At 38.1% G+C, this 27,757-nt stretch overlaps 2 protein-coding genes and 1 long non-coding RNA gene across 5 annotated transcripts in view; 1 reads left to right on the top strand and 2 right to left on the bottom strand.

Annotated features, from left to right (window-relative positions):
* The window catches only part of LOC134748840 (uncharacterized), a 707,412-nt gene that overhangs the window by 562,322 nt on the left and 117,333 nt on the right, over positions 1–27,757 (bottom strand). The gene's annotated exons all lie outside the window — the stretch shown is intronic.
* The window catches only part of LOC134748822 (uncharacterized), a 207,472-nt gene that overhangs the window by 144,288 nt on the left and 35,427 nt on the right, over positions 1–27,757 (bottom strand). The window lies entirely within an intron of this gene.
* The window catches only part of LOC134748811 (acetylcholine receptor subunit alpha-like 2), a 69,334-nt gene that overhangs the window by 31,656 nt on the left and 9,921 nt on the right, over positions 1–27,757 (top strand). The window contains exons 3-5 of the mRNA XM_063683615.1: positions 197–306; positions 19,944–20,124; positions 20,838–20,997. Of these exons, the coding sequence (XP_063539685.1) occupies positions 197–306; positions 19,944–20,124; positions 20,838–20,997 (451 nt within the window). The remainder of the gene's footprint in view (positions 1–196; positions 307–19,943; positions 20,125–20,837; positions 20,998–27,757) is intronic.

Here is a 27,757-nt window from a genome sequence, read left to right as displayed (position 1 = left end):
CCGGAGGAGGCACTATATCGGGAGTCGTGGAAGACAAGGGGGGAGGCCTTTGCCCAGCAGTGGGACACCATAATAGGCTAGTAAAAAAAAAAAAAACATTTTTTTAGACTATTAAAAGGTCCATACATGGTTAGCAAATATGTTGTGTTGTGTTGTACTATGTTGTGGCTGTAACTAATACTGTGCTTGGTTGCAGGAGTGGGAGGACCACAAGTTCAAATGGGACCCGAACGAGTACGGTGGACAAAAGGAACTGTACGTGCCTTCTGAACACATCTGGCTGCCTGATATCGTGCTTTACAACAAGTAAGCTTACTAAGAAATACCGTATCTACTTAGCACATAACTCTTCAACGATTTGATTAGCCACAGATTGTTAAAGTGCCACCATAATGGACAAATTCGTATGAAAACATGTACACCTAGTGATGGGGAGAGTGCTCCAAAGAATTGAATTAGCCTCATGCATGAAGTTTATATTTGAACGAAATATGTTTTATTCGGATGTTTGTTACCGTTATATCATGTTACAAATGCATTTCCGTTTTTAAATTACCATTTAATTACTTAAAATTATAAATAAAAAGTACAAAAATTTGCCCGCGAAAAGCTAGTGAGCGAAACGCTCGAAACGCCACGTGACGTCACGCGTTCGACAGATTAGTGTCATTAGTAGCAAACGTCAGTTGGGCCGCCCAACGTGTGACGTCATCACGCTCTGTCGAATTCGCGCCAAAAATTATGAGCGTTTCAACCGCTCAAAAATTTTCGACATTTTAAATATTTTTTAATAAAATAATGTTAAGGTTTACAAAAGTATTTTTATCATTTCCGGTGTTCCAACGATATAAATTATGAATCCAAAAATAAAAATAAATTCATGCATGGAGCTAATTAAATTCTTTCCGCCATCGCTCTACGCGTCAACATCTCCATCTCCACTACTTTATTTCACCCATATGACTTCCACATATGTACCTTATACGTCAAAATTTCCACCCTAACATTGTACTATGAAAACTATGCTATATGCTAAGTTAATGATAGTGAATTCAGAACTTATATGTATATTTTTTTAAATATCATAATAATTTAATTTTTAATCAGAATTTAATCAATTTATTATTATGATCAATCAATAATTGTGTATATTAGTAGGTATCTCTAAAAATAATTAAAATCAAAATTACAAACTAAATTAAAAACTAAAATTAAAAACTAAAATTAAAAACTAAATTTAAAAATAAACTATAAATAAAAAAATTGCCCCAAATCACCGTCTATTGGCAGCGTGCCCAGAAGGCTGGCAGCAATGCTGATCCGCTGTGCTAGATATGAACTTATATGTATGTAAGCATTTCACACTCGCCTAAAAACGTAAAACTTAATCAAGCTCAACTTTAATGCAAGGTAAACCTTCGATCCAAAACCCTTTGTTGCTTTCTCTGTCATAAACACACTCAAATATTATTGCCGCCCATTTAAGCCCCGACCCTTTAAATCGCAATATAATTACCAAAAAACAACCATATTACGAGACAAAGAGTCAAATCGGCATAATGTTTTATATGCCGGGCATTATCCGCATTATGGACCCGACAACGGAACACTCGGTATTATGTGTAGTACCGTGACGGGGGGACCGGAGACCGGTGTATTATGTCACGTTAAACAGACAAAAATTCTATGGAAGTTTTTATTGTAATTGTAATGGAAATAAGTTTTAGGGTTCTGTTCTATATTTGTAGGCAGGTGATAAAAACTAGGATAATGATTAACGTATATCCTGGTCGCAATCGTACTGATCATCATCATCTTCCTAGTGTTGTCCCGGATTTTGCCACGGCTCACTTAAGAGCCTGAGGTCCGCTCGGCTACCGAATCCTTGGCAAGAACAGGCACTTACCACAATCGTACTTAACGAGTAAATAAAAGGTTCCCTTAAATGCTGCATTGTTGGCAAAGCTTTGCACACCTAACGTTTGTTTTGTAAACAAACAAACTAGAAATATCTGTATGTATTGATCATAAAAAAAAATGTGTTTTGTTATGTTACGTTAATTATAATATGTAGACTAGAATTAATAGAATAGAACTGTACTATTGTGTACCCTTACAGGGTGTCATGAACTGGCTATATGAAATGTAACACCTTATGACAATGAAATCGATACGATTCTAAGGCCATGAAAGATTTTCCTTATATAAATTTCATTTTCTCAACAAACACAAATTATTCCATCAACTCAACACACGATTCTTATTAAGGGACTAGTCTAGAGTAGGCTCAGAACATGATTAGTGTCGTGACTTAGTTACGTAAGAAACTCATCAGGAAGTTTATTACAGATATAAAAGTAGGTACTACGTATGTGACAGTATCCCTGGAAAGGACACATAACATCGGAATAGTAAATTATGTAGCCGAATACCACAAGTTCATGATTGTGGCAATAAAAACTGAGCCTTACTCCATCTGATTAAAGTTAAAATTCAAAGTATTCAAACTACAAGTTTAACCTTACTACCTTGCTGAAATCATCTATCCGACCGGGTACTTCTCAGTCTATACAGACCGTTAAACAATAATGTACTCTATGTTTATGAGAATAAGTAGGTTTTGTAAGTTATACCGGCTGTCACGGGCCCATGACATATGGAATTTCTTACGTATGAGGCGAACGACGAATAAATCTTATGGCAGTAAACAGTCCATGCGCAGAACTGAAATTGAATGGTCAACGAATTTATTTGCTACAATTTGCAAGGTTGCACTTTGACTTTACCCCTAGAATGGAAAGTTGATCTGTACAAATTGATATCGTAGAGGAGAGTGCTGGTGGAATATGTAAATACCTAATGGCGATGGTAACGTACTGTATTTCATGTAGTAAGGAGAATGACTTTGTAAGGATTTTATTGCAAGTGTACGTGAACTCGTGAAGTATCCTCCTTGGACATGTAACTGTTTATAGCACCATTTTTCTTACTGTGTAAGTATACTTGGTTAAAGTCATTGAGAATTTTTAAAACCGCTTTCTATGTTGGAGCACATAATATATATTATACACAGAAAAAAAATAGTTCTCCAGCCAAGTAAATCCTCTTGTGTCAAGATATTTTGTGTTTCCTATATAAGGAAACAATAAAATTCTTGCGTCAAGATATAAAAGGTTTCAAATTTTATTATTTAAGGTAAAAAAATCAATACTTTATCCGAGCTATAAAAAGTTTTTTTTTTAAAAAGCTCAATATTCCCACCAAGAGCGTTTGCGTTTTGTTTTATGTATTGTATTTTTTGAAATTGAACCTAAGTGTCTTAGTGCAATACTTAAAGAACTTGTGTCAAGAAACTTTGTTTCTTGGGGTATAGACTCATAATTTCAATCGAGAATTGCATTTCTCCACGAAAACAAGAAAACGCATTGGCTTAAGAGTATGTTACTCAATGTAATTTTTTTATTTTTTCACACGAAGAGCCGAAATTTCTTAGCGTATGAAACCGGTAACTTAAGTCAAATCATAGTATTTTCTGAATTGAATCTTAAGTGTCTCAGGGCAATACTTAAAGAACTTGTGCCAAGAAACTTTGTTTCTTGGGGTTAGATACTCATAATTGAATTGAGAATTATATTTCTCCATGAAAACAAGAAAAAGCATTGGTTCAAGAGTACGTTACTCAATGTAAAATATGATATTATTTATATCTAGAGTAGAAATTTCTTAGCGCAAAGTTTAGTATGTTTTGAATAAAGAATTAATTTTCTTAAACCAAGATGATTTTCGTGATTCGTTGAAGATGTAATGTTTGTAGTTCTAAACTTTTCCATATTTTGAAGCGAGATACTACTGTTGCTTATGACAATTCAAAAGTTACTTGAGGTTAATAATTAGAATGTTTTAAATCAAAAGTTATTAATATTATTTCATGTAAAAGCTTGAATATTTTAATTAAGATATGTTTAACTGATAAACAAAACAGCTTTGTTCGAAATAGGCCATTGTTTATGATTAGTTTTAATAAATACATCATAAGTACGCTTGTTTGTTATTTAGGCATATAATGTCGGTTTTCCTTCAAGTACGTAATCATATGGCGTATTTCGATACAATACTGTTTTGTTTATCAGTAAAACATCTTGATAAAAAAATTCAAGCTTTTACATAAAATAATTATCCTTGATTAAGACAATATGTGATTTAATTAATTATAAACATTTATTTCAAGTAACTTCTGAATTGACGTAAGCAATATTAGTATCTCGCTCTAAAACATAGAAACAGTAGACTACAAAGAGATGTATCCACTTTTGGACCTTATTACAACGCAAAAAGTGGTTACATCTCTTTGTATTCAAATAAACAACAAACATTACATCTTCAACGAATTACAATAGTCATGTTGGTTTATAAAAAATAATCCTTTACATCAAAAATCTTGTCTACGTTAACATGACTCAAGGGCACACAAGGACAAACAAAAAACCCAGATTATAATGTTAACGTACACAACCTCTACCTACTTTTTTATTATTTTATGTAGGAAAAGTGGGTAACCCTAATAAATAATATCCAAAATAATTAACATGTATTTATTTATTAAAAGTCATAATATTATTTTGCCTCTATCAAGGTTGTACCTATTGCAATTTAAAAATTCACAACATAAAATTAAACTTCTAAAGTAACCCCCTCATTCATAAGTCTCTCAGGTCTCAATTACTTAATTTATGCTTTGTGTCGTTTTAATAAAGACAACTGTCGAAGTGAGAGATAAGGACAAAACATAAATTAACTAATTGAGGCAGGAAAGAAGTTTATAAGGGGGTAAGTATATTCAAGTAGGTACCTATTTAAGGTGAACCGGAATAATTGCGCCAGTTGAGGTAAATGCGTCTTTTTACAATTACAAGAAAATGTTATTTAAGTGTAAAGGAAATTAATTATACTAAAAGCGGTCTTTCATCGATGCCTGAAATGGCCTAATTGTCGCCTTGGTAAAATTTCGTCGAAACCTATCCATCTTCTTGTAATTCTAAAAAGACTCACTTACCTCAACTGACGCATTTGTCCCAGTCGACCTTAACCATAAACAGCTGACAGAGTGACGCCATTTTAGCGAGCAAACTGCCGCGCGAGGATGGGTCGTTTGCTTCGCGCGGCAATTTCCTCGCGAGGTTGCTCCCTCTGTGCAGAAACCCCTAATTTTATAACTACAAAGTGTCATATTTAATTTAAAGTAATTTACTGTACGTATACTTAAATATGTATAGGGTGTTAGGCACCTGCCATATTAGGTCATATACTTAATCATCTAATACAACTATGTATTTATACAATGAAATGTACAATTTATTTATTTATTAAAAGTCTCATGAATATACATTTATTTTGCCTCATTAAGTTTGTACTTATTACAATTTAAAAATTCACAACATAAAATTAAACTTACAAAGTAACCATAAACGTCTCTCAGGCCTCAAATACTTAATTTAAATACTTAATCAGTAATCACCTAAAGGTTCGACCACACCGCTGCTTAAAAAACGGTGAGGGTACGGAATCGCAGTGACGCGTCGTAAGCGTAACGATTTTATCGCATGCCCTTGCCCTCTCTAAAGTAAACCAAGAGTTTTGACTAATTGGCCATTAATAATATACAAAGCACTACATACCTAATTAAAATTTGTATTTATATACGTGTATATGTGTTTGATGATAATGTCCACCAGTATATTGCGCTTCTTTGCATTGAGTATCTTAAATGACTTATAATAATTAAGCACACTATTGCCATGGGCCGATGTTTGCAACAATGTGTGCATATCAAACTCAGGCAGCGGGGGTAGACATTTATATCTTCGAAAATATTAGTGATGTCATTGAGTAATGAAAGACTTAAATTTGAGTCGTCTAATCCTAAGTTACTCTTGGGAGAATTGGCATCCTTATTCATGTCCATAGTAGTGTCTGTTGTTTCTGTTTCAGCAAAAGAATTCAGCAACTCGTGGTTGTGGGTTTACTCAGTTTACAGCTCAATTTACGGTGCATCTGCGTCACTTAAGAAGCGGCATGGTCGAACCTTGATACAACTATTTATACAATGAAATGTACAATCTTTCGCCAACTGAGCGGAGTGTCATAGGCAATTGGCTATGACAATCGGTCAGGGACACTAACTTACAGTTATAATGATCATAGTCTCGTTCGACCTGATAAGCTTTAAAATGGTTGCTATAACCATAAACTTGTATTTTTTTTGCAAGAAAATAATACCGAGTTCAAATCATTGTTTTTCACAAAAATGTTATTAACCATTAAAAAATCCGGGTTATCGTCTACGCAGTCAAAGAGCAATACACTATTTGTGTTGTAAATAATGCCGTTGATTTCATAAGTTGGAACTGAAAGATAATCATCCTCTAATGCTTTTGGAATGTTAAGACGGCTCGTTTTACCAACATTGATAGCGTCGTTAAAGCCAATTTTCGTTATATATCTTGAGCTGGTTTTCAATTCACACCGCAACGCGATTGAATAACACAAATTTTTGCGACATGTTATAGACTGGGCCACTCGTTTCAAATCTTTATGTTTAGCTTCGAATTTGAATGCAGAGTAAAAAATAGGTGGACCGCATTTTTTGATTACTGAAGGATAATGTAACAAGAAGTGATATTTCGGCTTCAAGTGAGTCTGGAATAATTGACAATACATTTCGTGATGTTCTTTGATAACTTCTTTTAAATTTTGTAAATGTTCTAAGGAAATTACTTGACTTGTTAACACATCAGTTATTTCTAGCAACATCAAATAGTATTTCCATATCTCATCGTTATCAGCGATCAGGTCACCAATTATATACCGAAAATTTCTTACTAAACATAGCATTTCGGAAGCTGACATAATGATTGATCCATTAGTTAAATGTTTGTTATTAATTGGCGGTGGATGATTATCTTCCGAACTGCTGTAATTAAAATACTTAATTCTCGAATTTAGTTGTTCTAGTGAAAAACTTTATGAAATTTTTTCTGGAGAAAAACGAAGGAGTTCTGCTACTAAAATTGACACATTAACTGCGAGTGGAGAAGAATTAATTGAAACTGAATGTTTAGGTTTGTGATAAATTCTTATTCAATATATTCTACTTAGGTATCTCTCGGGAGACTCCAATTTATTATTTTATTACTTACATTAGTTAAGAAAAAAAAAATGCAATGACTACAATATTTTGTATTATTTGTATTGTAAGTATGACAGGTTGATTTATAAAATGTGGTGTTTGTTTTCAGATGACGATGACGTTTTATGGTTGAATAATAATAACGAGCCTTGGGAAGATGTCATTAGCAAATGGAAGAAAACATTCAGACTGAGAAGGAGGCACACCAATTCATCTACAGTCCATGATTTTCTTGAAAATTGGAGCATTTTAAAAAGTGATAGAGGACATGTCCTGGTAAGTCCTTTATGCATTTTGAACTCAAACAAAACTGTTATCAACTGACTTCAAAATTTCAAAAGGAGGAGGAAATGTTTTTTATGTTTGTTACCGATTAAAAAAAAATGGTTCCAGATTAGGCCCATTTTATTGTTGAGCGTACCTTACCTACTGTCATTGACACGCTGGGCTGGGCTGACATGTTGAAGTCGGTTTTTTTTTTCATAAAATTATTTTCTCTTCTTCCTCGGTCCCTCACTGCTGAGGATTGCGACCATGTATGCTCCATCTCCATAGTGTGTGAATTGGTTCTGAAGTTACTTAATAGTTAATAATTTTTTTTTTAGATTAATTCCGATTTTGAAGAACTGTTCAAAGAAAAGTCGTTGAATTTCCATAAGAATTGGCATGACTTTTTTCAGAAGCTTCTTATAGCAAAGAAGGGCCAAAAAAATAATATAAATGCACTCTCTCTAATCGAAACATTGAGTGCCATAACAGATGAAGGTATGCGGTTCCCTTTACCTTTTCGTGTAATATTATTAGGTACATTATTAATATAACATCAGGTATTATAATTCTGAAAGAGTTTAAAGTTTGTATTGTAAGATGTATGATGTAAAGCTGTATGATGTACGAATGTATTGCCACATATCAGCTCCTTTAATATTAATAGTTTTCTCCAAATTCTAATTCTATATTTTGTTAATAGATAAAAGGATTCCGGTACAAATAAGCTTATTGGCGTACTTAATCCCTCCAAAAGGCAGACTTTCCAGAACTGTCAAATACTCATCGACGGAAGCAACTGAAGGCAGTTACCTATGTGTATTATCAAAGATAGATATAACTCCGTAATAGATAGATACAGTCTAAGGAAAAAACGTGCCTCGAAAATCAAGAAAATTTGATTCTCGTCCAGAGGGCGCTACTAGTTTTGGCCTACAGTCGTATAGATGGCGTTGACGGTTTCGTTTGTTATTTAACAATTTGAATTTCTAGTAATTTATCGTCTGCATTGCTACTGACATTGTAAGTTGACTGTGTTTCTTTTATGTCAGAATTATCTTTGTCGTGTTGAGTCGACGAAGACGCGGCATCTGATTGGCTCTGCGTGCCTTGTGATCTTAAGGTCACTACTTCATTCGTTTCATTACTGTCGAGCTTACGCTCTTTAAATAATTTGTGAAAACCAAACAAATGATCTTTCAGATTATATTTTGTATCATAAGTCCGGTTACAATTTTCTATAGGACAAACAAAATAATTCGTGATGCTATGAATTAATTCCAAGTGTAAAATATACCTTTTGAAGTTTTGGATGTCTAGCTTACATTTAGGACACAACATAATGACAGGTTTGCACGATTCTCAGCAATACAATGTGCTTGCTTATATAATATATCAATTTTAAAGAAGAAATATTTTAAAGCAGACCTGCTATTTCATGTTTAAAATTTCTACAACATGTGGAGGAACCCTATCATACTTGGTTACTATTCCGTAAACTTTCCTTTGTATTGTTAAATATAAATATTCAGAAGCATTTGGGTATCGCACATGAAATACATGATACATTTTAAATAGTAGGTCAAATGCTTTGCTTGCGCAATCGAATACATACTTTATGTCATCAATGACCATGTACAAACAGGTGAAATTATGTAAGCTGCCCTGTAGTAAGACGTACGGCTGCACTGACAGTTTCCGCGCCAAGTTCTTAGATTTCTGTTCTTGTATCTTCTTGTCGATATCTCCGGCGGTCTGAAATCAAATACATTATAAGTGATATGCTAAGCAGACGACGTACAGTAGCGGCGATAGTAAGAATTATTAGTTAAACAATTCGTTTGAATAACAAGTTTGCTATAAAGTTCAAATTACCAGTAATACAACTCCCATGATATGATATAGAAGTAATTTTTTTAACTGATATTTCTATTATTGAGAGGTCTTTCTATAACATACCACATAAAAAAGTACTCAAATTAATACGCATAAATAGAAACAAACGCATTATGAGTGCCACTTGCACCATCCCACTAACCCGGGCTAACCGGTTAAACCGTTAACCCAGTGTCAAATTATACTAGAAACCATGGTAACTCCAGCCACTTCAGGTTTAACCGGCTAATCCCAAGTAAGTTGGCTTAAGAGTCTCCGGCAAGCTCGGCCGAATTTCACCTTCCCATACAAACGAAGTTCCGTTCTCATTTTAAAAATACAATACAATACTACAAATACTCTTTATTGTACACTTCATTACAGGAAACAATACAAAGAATACAGTAGAGAAGAGGTTACGTGTTGGATTGTAATGAAACTTTGCACATACAATGACATGAGGTCTGAAATTAGTTTTTCACCTCAGCAGCTCGAACAAGCCTACTTTCGTCACTCCCTGGAGTGAGGAAAGTGCGACTTTCCTCACTCCAGGGAGTGAAACAATGTAGCTTTTTAATTTAGTGAAGGCCATGAACTTCATACTACGGTACGGTACGGTACGGTTAAAAATTGTTAAATAACAAAACGAAACCGTCAACGCCATCTATACGACTGTAGGCCAAAACTAGTAGCGCCCTCTGAACGAGAATCAAATTTTCTTGATTTTCGAGGCACGTTTTTTCCTTAGACTGTATCTATCTATTACGGAGTTATATCTATCTTTGATAATACACATAGGTAACTTACGTCTGTTTGTACGATGATGCCTTCAGTTGCTTCCGTCGATGAGTATTTGACAGTTCTTGAAAGTCTGCCTTTTGGAGGGATTAAGTACGCCAATAAGCTTATTTGTACCGGAATCCTTTTATCTATTAACAAAATATAGAATTAGAATTTGGAGAAAACTATTAATATTAAAGGAGCTGATATGTGGCAATACATTCGTACATCATACAGCTTTACATCATACATCTTACAATACAAACTTTAAACTCTTTCAGAATTATAATACCTGATGTTATATTAATAATGTACCTAATAATATTACACGAAAAGGTAAAGGGAACCGCTTACCTTCATCTGTTATGGCACTCAATGTTTCGATTAGAGAGAGTGCATTTTTATTATTTATTTGGCCCTTCTTTGCTATAAGAAGCTTCTGAAAAAAGTCATGCCAATTCTTATGGAAATTCAACGACTTTTCTTTGAACAGTTCTTCAAAATCGGAATTAATCTAAAAAAAAATTTATTAACTATTAAGTAACTTCAGAACCAATTCACACACTATGGAGATGGAGCATACATGGTCGCAATCCTCAGCAGTGAGGGACCGAGGAAGAAGAGAAAATAATTTTATGAAAAAAAAAAAAACCGACTTCAACATGTCAGCCCAGCCCAGCGTGTCAATGACAGTAGGTAAGGTACGCTCAACAATAAAATGGGCCTAATCTGGAACCATTTTTTTTTAATCGGTAACAAACATAAAAAACATTTCCTCCTCCTCTTGAAATTTTGAAGTCAGTTGAAAACAGTTTTGTTTGAGTTCAAAATGCATAAAGGACTTACCAGGACATGTCCTCTATCACTTTTTAAAATGCTCCAATTTTCAAGAAAATCATGGACTGTAGATGAATTGGTGTGCCTCCTTCTCAGTCTGAATGTTTTCTTCCATTTGCTAATGACATCTTCCCAAGGCTCGTTATTATTATTCAACCATAAAACGTCATCGTCATCTGAAAACAAACACCACATTTTATAAATCAACCTGTCATACTTACAATACAAATAATACAAAATATTGTAGTCATTGCATTTTTTTTTTTCTTAACTAATGTAAGTAATAAAATAATAAATTGGAGTCTCCCGAGAGATACCTAAGTAGAATATATTGAATAAGAATTTATCACAAACCTAAACATTCAGTTTCAATTAATTCTTCTCCACTCGCAGTTAATGTGTCAATTTTAGTAGCAGAACTCCTTCGTTTTTCTCCAGAAATGAACAAAAGGTTTCGTACTTTATCAACTAGCTTTCCTTTTGCAGGAACGTATTTTCCTGTAAGCGACTTACAAGTGGGGATGGCTTTCACGTAGTAAGTTTCTAGAGTCTCACATGGAAAAAGTGATATTATTTTGGCACCGAGTATATTGTAGTCCTCGGGTTTCAATTTGCTGAAAGCAACATTTTTATATGTTTAAGTAAAACACAGTTAATAATGGCAAAACAAACAAAGGTAACATAATAATATTATTATTAAATAAATATGTATTTTGTACTGATTTAACATGCACAAAGGGGAACTTATCTCTTATACTATTTTAGACTAAGAGCTGGCTACGTCAGAAATGACATAACAATGAGAGCAACCAAACCCGTATAGTTAGATTACTATACTGTCCTTAATACTAGATTCGGAAACCTGGAAGCTTTTAATGGGTGGAGGTCAGAATAACAGACAAAAAAAAATAAGTTTGGAAAAAGTCTTATTTATATAGGACGGCCTATATTTTCCCATTGTAACAAAAAACATTGCATATTATTTCAGAATCCAATACAGGAGGTGAGCCATTTGGCACTACTTCCTCCCAACAGAAACTTCTGGAAATATATTAAAATGCACTGCCTTTTGCCCTTTGTCTCGTCTTGGCATTTTTACTTTTTATAAAATAAAATAAAAAGTAAAAATGACCCGCCCTAGTAGCCAGCTCTCCGGCTATATGCCATCCAGTTAAAGTAAAATGTGTTTTTTTTACAAAGATGGGCCAAAAATCGTAATATGCCAAATAACCCAGGAAAGATTGTTAGAAAGAGGCATCGGTTTGGGCATCAGAGGTTTAAATATTAAAAAGAATTGTTTGCTCTAAACTAAGACTTGACTACTAACTAAGCCTTTAATAATCTACAAAGCACTACATACATTCTAATTAAAATTTATATTTTTACTTGTTGTCAATTTATGTATATAATATACTAGGCATTCTCAAAATGTGCTCCGCGGAGCCCTAGCTTCTGTAGGGGCTCTGTGAGAAATTTACTTTTACTAAACCATTTTAATATACTATAGGTTTAATATACTAAACTATCTCTATAATAAATTTCACTATGATAAAAGATAGACAGACAGACACACTTTCGCATTTATAATATTATAATGAATGAATGAATGTTTATTTATTCTGGCAATAGACCCATTACATAATTTTACAATACAAATACAATAAATTTAAAAGACAAGAAGAAATACAGTAAAAATAAAATAAATAACCACTTAAAACTACTAAAATAATGATGTGTTTGATGATAATATTCACCAGTTTAGGTTGAAATATAAAAATCTTTTGTTTGCTCTAAAGTAAACCAAAAGTTTTGACTACTTGGCGATTAATGATCTACAAAGCACTACATACAAACTAATTAAAATTTGTATTTACTTGTTGACAATATATGTATATATGTGTTTGATGATAATGTCCACCAGTATATTGCGCTTCTTTGCATTGAGTATCTTGAATGACTTATAATAATTAAGCACGCTATTGCCATGGGCCGATGTTTGCAACAATGTGTGCATATCAAACTCAGGCAGCGGGGGTCTATTTGTATCTTCAAAAATATTAGTGATGTCATTGAGTAATGAAAGACTTAAATTTGAGTCGTCTAATCCTAAGTTACTCTTGGGAGAATTAGCATCCTTATTCATGTCCATAGTAGTATCTGTTGTTTCTGTTTCAGCAAAAGAATCCAGCAACTCGTGGATGTGGGTCTTTAATGTTATTCTTTGTCCAATATGAGGACACAGTTCTTTGAGATATGCATCAGTCAAGTCTTTAAATTTTTCGATTGAAAGATCATTATCTAAAATACAAAATAACATTAAGTAACGGCACCAGTGGTAGCACACGGCACACAAAGGGTTCCGTACCATTATCTATGAAAACGGTCACCCATCCAAGTAGTGACCTCGCCCGACGTTGCTAACTTCGGTGATTGGACGAGAACCTCGAGATTGGGAAATATGGGTCAGACTATACCAAAGGGGGGCCGGCTTGTCCAATATTTACAAAATAGGACAACAAGACACACAAGATTAAAGAAAAATATAGGTAATCTATCTTTGCTTAGGCTTTACCACGGAAATATCCACGCCGCCCACGCCATTGATAGTTGATAGGCACAACCTAAAACTTTCGTCCAAACAGATCGGGTGACATTTAGATATAATTATTTATAATAATACTTACTTACTACTACTCGTAAATGAATTTATAATTACTTGAATAACTGACTAGGTACTTACCAAGAAAACTTTTCACCACTTCGGGTGGCATGCCCCACGAATGAAGTAACACGCTCGTTTCTTCCATTATCTCTTGTAATGCACTCGAGTCCCCTGTGGCCACGTACAGCAGCAGATCACACACAAATAATAATAAACTACTATCGTGATAATCGTGATATCCATAAACAGATAAACGGTAAGCGGCGCAAGCGTTGAATATGTTCCGGAAGAGATTGGAGAGAAAAAAATAACGATAGGAAAGGATACTATCAGTTGAGTGTTGCCAATTTACAAATTTTATTTCCCGGTTCCCGGGAAGTCTTTTTATTAAGGGGCCTATTTTTTTGTCAAAATAAGAACTTTAAAGGCTCCTCTACACAATGGTCCAGCGTAGGCCAGTCTAAGTGACGCAGCTATGCGGTGGATTGAGATAGCAATATCACTTGCTCCCTCTAACGCATAAATGCGTCCCTTAGACTGGCCGACGCTGGGCCATTGTGTACTGGGGCCTTAAGGCCAAAGACATTCTATATTAAATAACAAGACAGTGTACTGAAGATTTTTGACTAACCATATTTCAATATAAGGCCTCATTAGCACGATCGCTTTTAAAAAAAAAAGCGTTTAAATGACACAAATGGATACATGTGAAAATGTGTGTGTGTGTGTGTGTGTGTGTGTGTGTGTGTGTGTGTAATGTGTGTGTAATGTGTGTGGAATGTGTATTTATTCACACCACAGATTATTAACTAGTATTCACACGATGGCGGTGGCGCTTTTTATTAAGCGTTGTTGGATTTTCGACTTTAAGCGCTGGTCGTTAAATCGAATTTAACGTGCGGACGGATTAAAGCGCTTTTTAACGCGCGTTGTCAAACGCAACTTGTCACTGTCAGTATGTAAGAACAATGAAAACTATACTGATCCCCTTCTTTAGGGTGCTAGTACTAGCGTAAGACAAAGACAGTATGATTCTCTCTGTCTATATGCTTGAAATGAGACAGCCTGGCTTGACCAAACTATATATATTATAGTCTGGCAAACACAAATTAGTTGGTCAAACCAAATTGTCAGTAAATAAAAACAAAAAAATCGGCCAAATGCGAGTCGGACTCGCACACGAAGGGTTCCGTACCATTATCTATAAAAACGGTCCAAATACTGACCCCGCTCGACGTTGCTTAACTTCGGTGATTGAACGTGAACCTCGAGATTTTAGTATTTGTAGTTATAGCCGAGCAGCAACAGAAATACATCATCTGTGAAAATTTCAACTGTCTAGCTATCACGGGTCATAAGATACAGCCTGATGACAGACGGACGGACAGACGGGCAGCGAAGTCTTAGTAATAGGTCCCTTTGGGTACGGACCCCTAAAAAGCCGGCCAGTGCGAGTCGGACTCGCACACGAAGGGTTCCGTATCATTATCTATGAAAACGGTCACCCATCTAAGTACAGACCTCGCCCGACGTTGCTTAACTTCGGTGATTGGACGAGAACCTCGAGATTGGAAAGAAATATTTATTTTATTTTGTTTTTAGTATTTGTTGTTATAGCGGCAACAGAAATAGGTACATCATCTGTGAAAATTTCAGCTGTCTAGCTATCACAGATCACGAGATACAGCCTGGTGACAGACGGACGGACGGACGGACAGACGGACGGACAGCGAAGTCTTAGTAATAGGGTCCCGTTTTTACCCTTTCGGTACGGAACCCTAAAATCTATACTCATCCTTTTCTTTTCGGTGCTTGTACTGGTGTAAGACTAAGATAGTATGATTCTCTCTGTCTATGTTTGAAATGAGACAGTCCTTTAACAAACTATACAAACTAAACGGATAATCACAATTACCAATTTAAAGACATTTTTTGTGCAGTGGCAACACCACGAAAAGTGTAAGAAACTCTAATGTTTTTAATATTCCGTTTAAGATATGACTTTTTTATATGGCGTATTATTCTTTTATTTAAATATCTTGAATCTTCAATGTAGTTTCAAGAATATCAAACCAAGAATTAGTAAAATCAAGCCAAGAACGTATTAACTCTTGACGCAAAACTTTGTTATTATTCGATTTTAACTTGTTGATTCTCGAGTGGAGATTGTAGACATTAAATCAAGAATATGGGATATGAAGCCAAGAATGTAATAAATCTTGACGTAAATCCGTGTTAATTTTTGATTTAAGAGCTCTTTGAATTTTAAAAGGAGTTTATAAGCATCAAACCAAAAGTTGTTAAAATCAAGCCAAGAATGTATTAGCTCTGGACGCAAAACTTTGTTATTATTCGATTTAAACGTGTTGATTTTCGAATGGATCTTGTAGACATTAAATCAAGAATTTGGGATATGAAGCCAAGAATCTAATAAATCTTGACGTAAACCTGTGTTAAGTTTTGATTTAAGAGCTACTTGAATTTTGAATAGAGTTTTTAAGCATCAAACCAAGAATTATTAAAATCAAGCCAAGAATTAACTAAATCTTGGCGTAAAACCGTGTATTTTTTTATTTGAACTTCTTATATCTCGACTGTAGAATGTATATGTCAAACCAAGAGTTAATCGCTCTTGCCTAAAAACTTAAAAGTCTCAAAGCAAAACTTTGGTGCTTCTTCTTTGAAATAGCTTTGGCTCTTGACTATAGGTTGAAAACATCAAATCAAGAATTAATCGCTCTTGCCTAAAAACTTAAAAGTCTCAAAGGAAAATTTTGGTGCTTCTTCTTTGGAATTGGGTAATATTTTTGGTTTGATGAAGAGTTACTCAAGCTAAAACCGTTTTTTAAGAGCGTGCAATATCTCTTGCTAAGACGTTTTTTTATTGCGGCGAATAATTAATATCTTAACTCAAATCACTACCTTTAGCTTCAAAAATGTGTAAAGATAAAACTAAATAATTTTTATTCTGCTTTAAAAAATCATGATGTTTTTAACTCGAGACATATTTATTGGACCAAGCAATTTATTATTTTCTTTAAGCAACCGTGCGCAAGAGAGTTTTGCGTTTTGAGTTAAGATATCTTTTTTATCTGTGTACGTAATTTATTTTAAGAAGGAATAAATTTATTTAACATCATAAACATTGGGCAATACTTTAAAATAACAATACAACACAAACTAGATGTTAAATAAACAGGATCCCCACTCAGCATAATAGCTAGCCATACACGCACGGATTTGCCCGTCGGATCTGCCTGAAAGATGTGTCTGGCGGACACATCCGTCAATATGTGGCGAGAAATAGACACAGATTTGTCCGCCGGATGCCCGTCCGCTGCCCATCTGTGTCTATTTCTCGCCACACATTGACGGATGTGTCCGCCAGACACATCTTTCAGGCAGATCCGACGGGCAAATCCGTGCATGTATGTCTAGCTATTGTCACGGAAAGCCATGACGCTGATTTTCTGTGGGTACTTGAAGAAGAGAAACTAAAACTAAACGAGTTACAACACACACACATCAAGCACAGATATGCGAGTTTTGGTGACGCGAGTTTGATATTTGGGTTTGTTCTCGATAGCATTTATGTTAGTGCCATGGTAGCTAACAGGTCCGGAGATGAATCAAGTTTATATATTTCATGAAAAATAAATCATTTCGCTAGCCGCGGCGGTCTTCCGTCGTTTCTGATAGGTCCCATAAACCCGTCAGAGGCTAACTCACTTGTAAACGTCGGACATACGGGCAGTTGAGAGGCATAAATCATAAGAAACAGTAACACCATACATCATAAACTGACACATTTTTTTATATCGCCATAAGTAGGTACGTGATCTGTGCACCTTGAAAACGATTACCATCATGACAGTTTTTTATAAATCGTTTTTGCAATATTATCAAGGGTGGTGACAACTATTTTATGTGACAGGTCTTATAAGGCTGCCGGTCCACTGAGTCGGAGAGGAGATTACAACAGCATTAGTTGTAATCTCCGCTCCGACTCAGTTGGTTGATTGCCCACATCTCCGCTCCGCTCTTTAGTGGACAGGCAGCCTAAACCCGTTAATAGGGCCTAGCTCACTTGTAAAGGTCGGACATACGGGATGTGAAATCATTTGTATAACCATATTTTTTTTTTTAGGATTAAACATAAATACTTCTGATAATCTAGAAAACGACTACCATGAAGACTGACGATTAATAATATACTAAATGCTATTAGTTGTAACGTGGTCTATTAGTACATATATGTATATATTTATTGGTATGTATTTATTGAATGACGCTGCCCCCTTATCCTTTGGTCAGCCACCCGTATGATTGTTATTTAGGATTTAACACTTTTGAAAATCTAGAAAACGACTACCACGTAGACTGACGATTATCATATTCACTGCCAACGTTTTCGTGGCGCTACGCTCGTAGCCAATCTCAGCGTTTACTCGCTTTGTAGAGGAAATCGACTACAAACAGAGAACCTGCCGAGTAGTTTTCCGGCACTCAATGTGTTAATAATCTACTACGAGTATTATATATTATGCTATTGTACGTGATCTGTCTTCTACTAGTACGTGTATGTGTTTATTGAATGACGCTGCCTCCATCCCTTGGCCAGCCACCCGTAAGATTAGCGCACGTGCGTTGCTCTCGGATGATTAATGGCCAAGCGCCTGTTTTGACGGCCTGATGTATCATTCCGTTTCTTGTCGATGCTATCAATTAGCAGACATGTTGACGATGTGAGCTGAATAACATTAGAACTTAAGTACATAATACATACGTTGCTTCGCTCAAAAGAGCTCGTGTTTTTAATTTGTATTATTTACCTATATCGGCACTTAAATCAATGTATGATAAACTTACTACAGATCTTCAACACAACTCATAATGAGTTTTTGAAAAGCAGGCTTCGACGTTTATTTCTATGAAAGTAATAAACAACTCTGGGTGAAACGGGTTGCGTATCCTATTCAATCGGGTAACGCCGCCAGCCCATCAAAGCATTTTCATTTCATAATATTGTCTTCGGTTACCGCGATAGTTACTCATGAAAGAAAACTATGAAAACGGATTATATCGCGTATATTGAATTTATAATACATCCCGACGTTTCGAACTCTTTACAGCGTTCGTGGTCAACGGGTGACTGAGGAAAACCACAAAATGCAAAAATACCCACATACTAAAAATAATGAACCATCATAGACTAACTTTAAGGCTGGTTGTACATGCAAAATCGGTTCATAAGGCTAGTTATACACTATAATTATTTTTATGTAAAGATAAACGCGACAAAAACTACGCCGGATCCAACCCATTTCATTTCATTCTCATTTCATTTACATGAAGACGTTGCTCATGATATTTCTTTGTGGTCCAGCACTCAGTGCCATACAGCAATTAGCCTCATGCATGAAGTTTATATTTGAACGAAATATGTTTTATTCGGATGTTTGTTACCGTTATATCATGTTACAAATGAATTTCCGTTTTTAAATTACCATTTAATTACTTAAAATTATAAATAAAAAGTACAAAAATTTGCCCGCGAAAAGCTAGTGAGCGAAACGCTCGAAACGCGACGTGACGTCACGCGTTCGACAGATTAGTGTCATTAGTAGCAAACGTCAGTTGGGCCGCCCAACGTGTGACGTCATCACGCTCTGTCGAATTCGCGCCAAAAATTATGAGCGTTTCAACCGCTCAAAAATTTTCAACATTTTAAATATTTTTTAATAAAATAATGTTAAGGTTTACAAAAGTATTTTTAACATTTCCGGTGTCCCAACGATATAAATTATGAATCCAAAAATAAAAATAAATTCATGCATGGAGCTAATTATGAATAGTTATCCAAATAGAATATTCGCGTTCACAGTCTAATTGTTTAACATAAAAGGGACATATCTTTTTGTTAAGCTATTACAGAATGGTAGATATTTTTGACATGTAGTTTGATCCGTTACTATTGATACTGGCTGTACCTGCTGATAGTCACTACTAGTACGATAGGTATATCTTTCATATGTAGCTCATTTTTTTTATGTATGTCAAAGAAAAAATTAAAAATTTACTACCTTCGGCAAGAATCTAACTTGCGACCTCTTGGTACACCGGTCCAATACTACCAAGTGATCTATGGAGGCTTACTAGATGCGTGCGAATCTTTCAATTTCTTCCCTTAATTCTTACTCGCCTTAGGAACAATGAATTTTTCCGTCTTTTCTTTATTTTAAAAATTTGTAGTAGCTCGCAGAAATTTCTGCTTGATAAAAATTCAGGAAGTATCCTAGTCATTTGACTCGTTAACTAATCTGAAGCATTCCCCAGCGCTGACGGCGAGTACGTGGTGACAACGATGACAAAGGCTGTTCTCAGCTACACGGGCAAGGTGCTGTGGACGCCGCCAGCCATCTTTAAATCCTCCTGCGAGATCGACGTCCGCTACTTCCCCTTCGACCAGCAGACCTGCTTCCTCAAGTTTGGGAGCTGGAGCTATGATGGAGACCAGGTATTTCAAACATGTATAAGTATAATTTTAAAACTAACACGGGACTTAATCGCGTACGTTACGTTTATTTGTGGCCTGACGTTTCGAACGTGACGTTACGTTCGTGGTCACAGGCAGACTGACGAGGAATTGTATCAACATCTTCTTGCCGCGCGGGTTTTGCGAACTACCCGCACTTGATCTTGATTATTAACTCGTACGCTAGGGTTGTCACTTTGCCTACACACAACACTCACGACATCCGATGGTCTGTGGCGGGATGTTTTTCCCCCCTTACATTTGCTAATTACTGGATTCCACGAAGACGAAATCCCCTGTCCCTCATTTTGATTGAAATTTCGATGTTTTCTGATTTCAATTGCTTCACGTAGTTTCCTGCTGTAGTAAAGACGTTCTGTTGAGAGGATTTTGGGATTATGGAGCTCAATCCAGTGGTTTGGTCCCGACTGTAGCAAACTAGCAAATGTTCGGCTACCGCAGACTTATCTATTTGACGTTTTTTAACAACTGCGATATGTTCCTTGACCCTTTCCGCTATAGTGCGTTTGGTTTCCCCAATATAGGAACTACCACAGCTGCATTCAATCTTATAGACGTCAGGTGTTTGATAAGGGATAACATCTTTTGCTGACCTTAGTTGCCCCGCCACCTTGGACAACGCAAATGTTTTTCTTCGCATTTAAACACTCATCGTAATTTTTCTTGGCACACAGATTGACCTAAAGCACATCAACCAGAAGAGACAGACCGGTGACACTATAGAGGTGGGAATCGACCTCAGAGAATACTATCCCTCCGTGGAGTGGGACATCCTAGGGGTGCCAGCTGAGAGGCACGAGAGGTACTACCCGTGCTGCCAGGAACCTTATCCGGGTGAGTCTTGTTTTCGTTGGTTTTATTTACCTAGCACTAATATGGGAAACTTAAGATCATTTTGAAACACGTCAATAAAAAAGACAGAGGCGACACTTTAGAGGTGAGGATTAACCTCAGAGTATAGTATCCCTCAATGGAGTGGGACATCTTGGGGGGTGCCTGCTGAGAGTGCTGAGAGACACGAGAGGCACTACCTGTGCTGCCAGGAACTTTATCCAGGTGAGTGTTGTTTTTATTTACCTTGCCCTATCTAGGGGAAAAATTAAGATCATAAATCTGGAACATATCAACCAGAAGACACAGACAGGTGAAACTGTAGATGTGGAAGTTGACCTCAGAATTGGTTGTGATGCATTTCGCAACCTCGCAGTGTTAGGGAGCTGACCGCGCAGCCGGGGCACTCTTCGGCTAAAACTCGTGGTGTCGCTTGACTTTCAGTCGGAATAATGAAAACTACTATGGTTAGAGTAAGAGAAACATTGTGGCAAGAGGAACACAATATTGAGATTTGAAGATTAGGTGTATCCCAATCTCAAAATCTCATCTCAATACACAGACACAGATATACGGTAGGAGGCTGTTGGGAATCCACCAATCCATACTAATATTATAAATGCGAAAGTCTGTCTGTCTGTCTGTCTGTCTGTCTTTCTGTCTGTGTGTTCCCTCTTCACGCTTAAACCGCTGAACCGATTTAGATGAAATTTGGCATAGAGATAGGTTGAGTCCCTGAGAAGGACATAGGATAGTTTTTATCCCGAAAATCATCCCTGAAGAAAGTAAAAAGCGGGGTGGAATTAAGATAATTAACGAAGTGCCTGCTAATTTGTGTGCATAATATGCTCAAACTTATATTGCTATGAGATATTTTCCAGGCGCTATTCCTACTCTAACTGCGGTTACTAAGTCCACGCAGACGAAGTCGCGGGCAAAAGCTAGTGTATAATATATCTTGACACGAGCAAAATAAACTTTGTTTCTCTTACCCCACATGATCTTACAATAGCAAACAAATAGCAAATATTATACCAAGCAAGGAATAAATGAAATGAAATAGGTAGCTTTACACTATTTGCACTGTTCCCAGTATAACGAATAATCGCAATCAAAATGTTTGCGCACAATCCTAGTTTAATTATTTTGTTGCACTCTGCAGGGATTTCGGTGCATATTTATAATGCACTCAATCTATTCAAGAGATTAACAGAAATGGTTTCCAAATGCAATTTTTACTATCGACATTAAGTGTCTGCAGTAACTATAGATTACTTGAATAGACTACGCATTTTAAAGAAAGAAAGAAAGAAAGAAAGAAGAAAGAAGAAAGAAAGAAAGAAAGAAAGAAAGAAAGAGAAAGAAAGAAAGAAAGAAAGTTTATTATTCAAGTAGGCATATTACAATGCGCTTATAAACGTCAAATAAAGCTACGCCGGCTCTAACCCTACACCTTTGCCCTGAGAAAGAGTTTACGTAAACTCGTCGTCACTACACGTAAAACATAATTAAAGTATCGATACTCCATGAGCCATATCACTCAGTTGCATTTTAAAGCAATTTATATTACAGCGGTAGTGGCCGAGTGGGTCTGACGTCCGACTTTCAATCCGGAGGTCGCGGGTTCAAATTCTGGCTCGTACCAATGAGTTTTTCGGTGAAGGAAAGCATCGTGAGGAAACCTGCATACATCCGCGAAGATATTCAAAGGTGTATGTGAAGTCTCCAACTTGCATGGGGCTAGCGTGGGGACTATAGCCCAATCCCTCTCGTGCATGAGAGGACGCCTGTGCCCAGCAGTGGGGCGTATATAGGACGTAGTGGGACGTATATTATTATTATTTTACCGATTGCGCTATCAAAGTAAATAGTATGGAGTAATAATCAAATGAGTAGCAAACGCATGCTTCATCTAGTGGTAAATGATCTGTGGCGATGAACGCCATAAAAGCGGTATCGCGCATTCTCGGGTTTAAATCAAGTGCCAGTAAAAATGCAAAGCTGCAAACCAATGCAAAGTAATGCAACGACCATTGAATAATAGATAAACTTCAAGATTTTCTTAGGGTTATACTTAGGTCATCATTCGCTTGCCCTTTCCCATTCATTTGGGGTCGGCACAGCAACATTTGGACCCGGGTATGTCCTTAAACTACGTCCAACAAGAGAGGTAGGGCACAGCGTTCTGTCATCACGCTTGAATTTGGAGCAGCCCAACTGGAGAAGTACCTCCACCTTACAGAAGACCACAGCCATAATAGCACTGCTGCCTACTTTGTAGGCATGTAGTGTTGTGTTCCTGATGGTGAGTAAGGTTCCCAGATAGCTCCAACCCCCAAACCCCCCCTTTCTAATGATGATGGCGCAGTTAAAGAGGTTACCCCAGGAGGGTACCAGTTGCTGCACTAGCGCTGGAGAACCCCTCACTGGGCTTCCATGCTCAGGTAACATTTTGCCTGAGCGTGGACGCCGAGGCCGCCCCATTTTTTACTCTGGGGGGGGGGGGGGGGGGCAAAACCGCGCTCAACCATCTGTCATCTGCCCGAGGCAAGAGCAAAGCAACTTCGGCACCCCTTGCCACGCTGGCCGTGGACTTCTGCAACATCAGGGGTTTACATTCCAACCTTAATGCTGTCCACCTACACCTCGAGACAGCAAAGCCGGCCTTGCTCTTTTTGACCGAGACGCAGATAGCGTCTCCGGCGGACACATCTTACCTCTCCTACCCTGGGTACGGACTGGAACACTCCTTTTCGCCTAGGGCTGGGGTGTGCGTGTACGTTAGAGACGATATCAGTTTTCGTCGCCTCAACAATCTTGAAGGTAGGGACCTCTCCACCTTATGGCTGCGTATAGACAACGATCACCATCCCCGTGTCTATTCGTGCCTATATAGGTCCCATAGCGGTGATGCCGAAACTGACCGACTCATTGAGCAGATCCAAATGGCTGCAGACTCTGTGCAGCAGCAGATCCCTTCCGCTGAGATCATTGTACTTGGTGATTTTAATGCCCACAACGCCGAATGGCTCGGCTCTAGCAAGACTGATCATGCGGGCAGATCTGTTTATAACTTTGCTCTGGCATATGGCTTGACACAATTGGTTACTGCGCCTACGCGAATCCCAGATGTGGAAGGCCATGAACCTTCCCTGTTGGACCTTCTGCTGACCTCTCATCCGGTTGACTACAATGTATCCGTTGAAGCCCCACTCGGTTCCTCGGATCATTGCTTGATCCGGAGTACGGTGCCACTCGCGTACCCGCCGCGTCGGCGAGTTGCTTGTGGCCGCCGTGTGTGGCACTATAGGTCAGCAGATTGGGACGGGATGCGGTCCTTCTTTGCATCCTACCCTTGGAGGCAGGTTTGCTTCACGCCGGATGATCCCAACGTCGTTGCTGATTCTGTTGCTGACGTGGTGCTGCAGGGAATGAAGCTTTTCATTCCATCCTCTGTGGTCCCTGTTGGTGGCAAATCCCAACCTTGGTTTGGTCGTTCCAGCAAAGAGGCCTCTCGCCGAAAGCAGGAATGTTACCAGGCCTGGGTAGACGCAGCGGCAGTACGGGATGTAAAGACTAGCGCATTAAAAAAGAAGTTTAACTTTGCCTCCAGGTCCTTCAAAAGAGTTATTGCCAGAGCAAAGTCGCTGCACATTGGTAGAATTGGCGAGAAATTAGAGCGCCTCCCGTCGGGAACTCGTGCGTTCTGGTCTCTTGCCAAAGCTATCCAGGGGAATTTCTGCACGCCATCTTTTCCACCTCTGCACACGGAGAATGATTCATTGGCCCACGACGCAAAAGACAAAGCCGATCTTCTGGGCAAACTCTTTGCGTCCAACTCGACTTTGGATGACGGGGGAAACGCGCCGCCGACCATACCGCGGTGCGAGAGCTATATGCCGGATGTCCGGTTCAAACAAAGCTCGGTGCGCAAAGCACTTCTTTCCCTCGACACTCATAAGTCGAGTGGGCCCGTTGGAATCCCTGCGGTTGTGCTGAAGATGTGTGCTCCCGAGTTGGCACCGGTCTTAACGCGTCTTTTTCGGCTCTCTTACTCTTCCGGCGTAGTCCCGACCTCGTGGAAGTCAGCTTTGATGCACCCGATCCCTAAAAAAGGCGACCGCTCAAATCCATCCAACTACAGGCCAATAGCTATAACCTCCCTTTTCACGAAGATAATGGAGTCCATTATCAACTGCCAGCTCCTTCGGTACCTAGAGGACCACCAGTTGCTTAGTGACCGACAATACGGTTTCCGTAGAGGCCGCTCGGCTGGTGATCTTCTAGTCTACCTGACACATCGTTGGGCACAGGCAATCGAGACAAAGGGTGAAGCATTGGCTGTTAGTTTGGATATAGCGAAGGCCTTCGATCGCATCTGGCACAAAGCACTTCTTTCGAAGCTACCATCTTATGGGCTTCCCGAGAGATTATGTGTATGGGTCAGTAGCTTTCTAGCAGACAGAAGCATAAAGGTCGTAGTTGACGGCGAATGCTCAGACTCCATGTCTGTGAATGCTGGTGTCCCCCAAGGCTGTGTGCTATCACCCACGCTATTCCTTCTGCATATCAATGACATGCTGCAAATCAGCGGAATTCATTGTTATGCTGATGATAGTACGGGTGATGCCTCTTACACCGGCCGCACCAATATCTCTCGGGAAAACGTCATCGAGAGCCGGAACAAACTTGTGTCTGAAATTGAGACTTCCCTAAAAGAAATCTCTGAATGGGGTCGACTAAACTTAGTCCGTTTTAACCCTGCCAAGACACAGGTTTGCGCGTTTACCGCAAAAAAGTTAGAGTTTGTCGTATCACCTCGTTTTGAGAGCACTCCCCTGACTGCCGCAGCCAGTATCGGAATCCTCGGCGTCGACATTTCGAGTGAAGTCCAGTTCCGCGGCCATTTAGAGGGTAAGGCCAAATTAGCCTCAAAAAAGCTCGGTGTGCTCAACAGATCGAGACAGTATTTCACGCCGGCCCACCGCCTACAGCTGTATAAAGCGCAGGTTCGCCCACACATGGAATACTGTTCTTATCTATGGGCAGGGGCACCCCAATACCAGCTTCTCCCTCTGGACCGCATCCAGCGAAGAGCGACTCGAATTGTCGACTGCCAGCGTACTTCGGAACGGCTTGACTCCTTGGCGCTGCGTAGAGATGTGGCCTCGCTCTGCATTTTCTATCGCGTGTATAACGGGGAGTGCTCCGAGGAATTGTTCGGATTAATCCCTGCAGCTTCTTTTCGCCATCGCCCTACGCGACAACATTACCATCCTCACCACTTAGATGGTTGGCAGTCCTCAACTGTGCGTTTCTCTAGAAACTTCCTGCCTCGCACAGCTAAACTGTGGAATGAACTGTCGCCTGCGGTATTTCCGGACCGATATGACCTTCAAACCTTCAAGAAAAGAGCGTGTTCCCATCTTAAAGGCCGGCAACGCACTTACAACCCCTCTGGTGTTGCGGGTGTCCATGGGCGGCGGTAATCGCTTTCCATCAGGTGATCCGTCTGCTCGTTTGCCTCCTATTTCATAAAAAAAAAAAAAAAACAGCTACAAAATCATAATCAGTTATATTTATTTGCATATTAAATATGCAAATAAATTTCCCGTTCCACCGCAAAAATAAATTTTATTTTTGCGGTTGAACGCGGTGGGAACATTAATTGCATCCCAAGATGCTCAAGGAAGTATAACGGGTTAGTACTGAACACGTTATTATTTCGCAGATATTAGATTTTTTTTAGTTAATATGGATTTCCGCAAACTAACGATTGTATTAATTATTTAAAACAAAATTGCTTTATTATTAAAAATTCAAACCAATCTCGAAACTTCTCAAGAAATACAATCATGCAAAAAATAACAACAATCAATGTAGACACTTACTTGCGTCTGGTACGAGCAAAACGCCGCTTACAGCGACAGGCAGCTTAACATAGATAACCGACGACGCCAAGAAATTTACTGTCGGATAAGCCCGCCGCCGGCAAAACCGAGTACTTACCGCATTTTACAACATCTACTTAGCTATCTACAAGTATTCACAGGGATACCCGTAGCGTGGTGGCTTATTAGTAGTTTTTCTACTTGAAATAATACAAATAGAAAAATTTACTTGGTTTTAATTTAATTGGTTTTCTGGAATAATCCTGGATTCACCTGAGTTGATTCGGATAGGAGATAAACACCATACCATTCTACTTTAATATTTGGCCAAAGGACGCCACAAGACTTTAAGAGATTGCATCTGCGATAAACGCAGAGGACGCTGGTCTATCTGGAGCACATGATTGGCGCGAGAGTATCTCGCAGCGACATAGGGGTAGTCTATAGTCCCTCTTTAATTCATACAGTTAGTGAAAGACGAGTAGTCCATCTCGATGCCAAATACTGTCGCGCTAATCATGTGCTCGGCCTACAGTAAATACCTGTAGGTACCTACTTCTATAGAGGTACTGACTGATATTGAATTTCATAACGAACTAATTAGACGAACGGACATAAGTTTTGCAATACAAAAATGCGGAACGGCAATTCTCAGAGAATTTCAAGTGAGGTGTCATATATCATATAGGCAAGTACGAATACAACCACAGACCAAAGGGCAGGCATTATTTCTACCTTACTTGACAATCCTACGAATAATGTCAAATTCTTTGAAATTTTAAGAGCCGGATGCTAGCCCTTGACCCTTGAAGCCAAATCATAACCTATGTTGACGCCATCTATAAAAACTTTTAACAGTTGCCAACCCCATT

The sequence above is a fragment of the Cydia strobilella genome, chromosome 17 (assembly GCF_947568885.1).
Source record: "Cydia strobilella chromosome 17, ilCydStro3.1, whole genome shotgun sequence".
NCBI lineage: Eukaryota > Metazoa > Arthropoda > Insecta > Lepidoptera > Tortricidae > Cydia > Cydia strobilella.
This window is presented reverse-complemented; position numbering and strand designations above follow the sequence as displayed.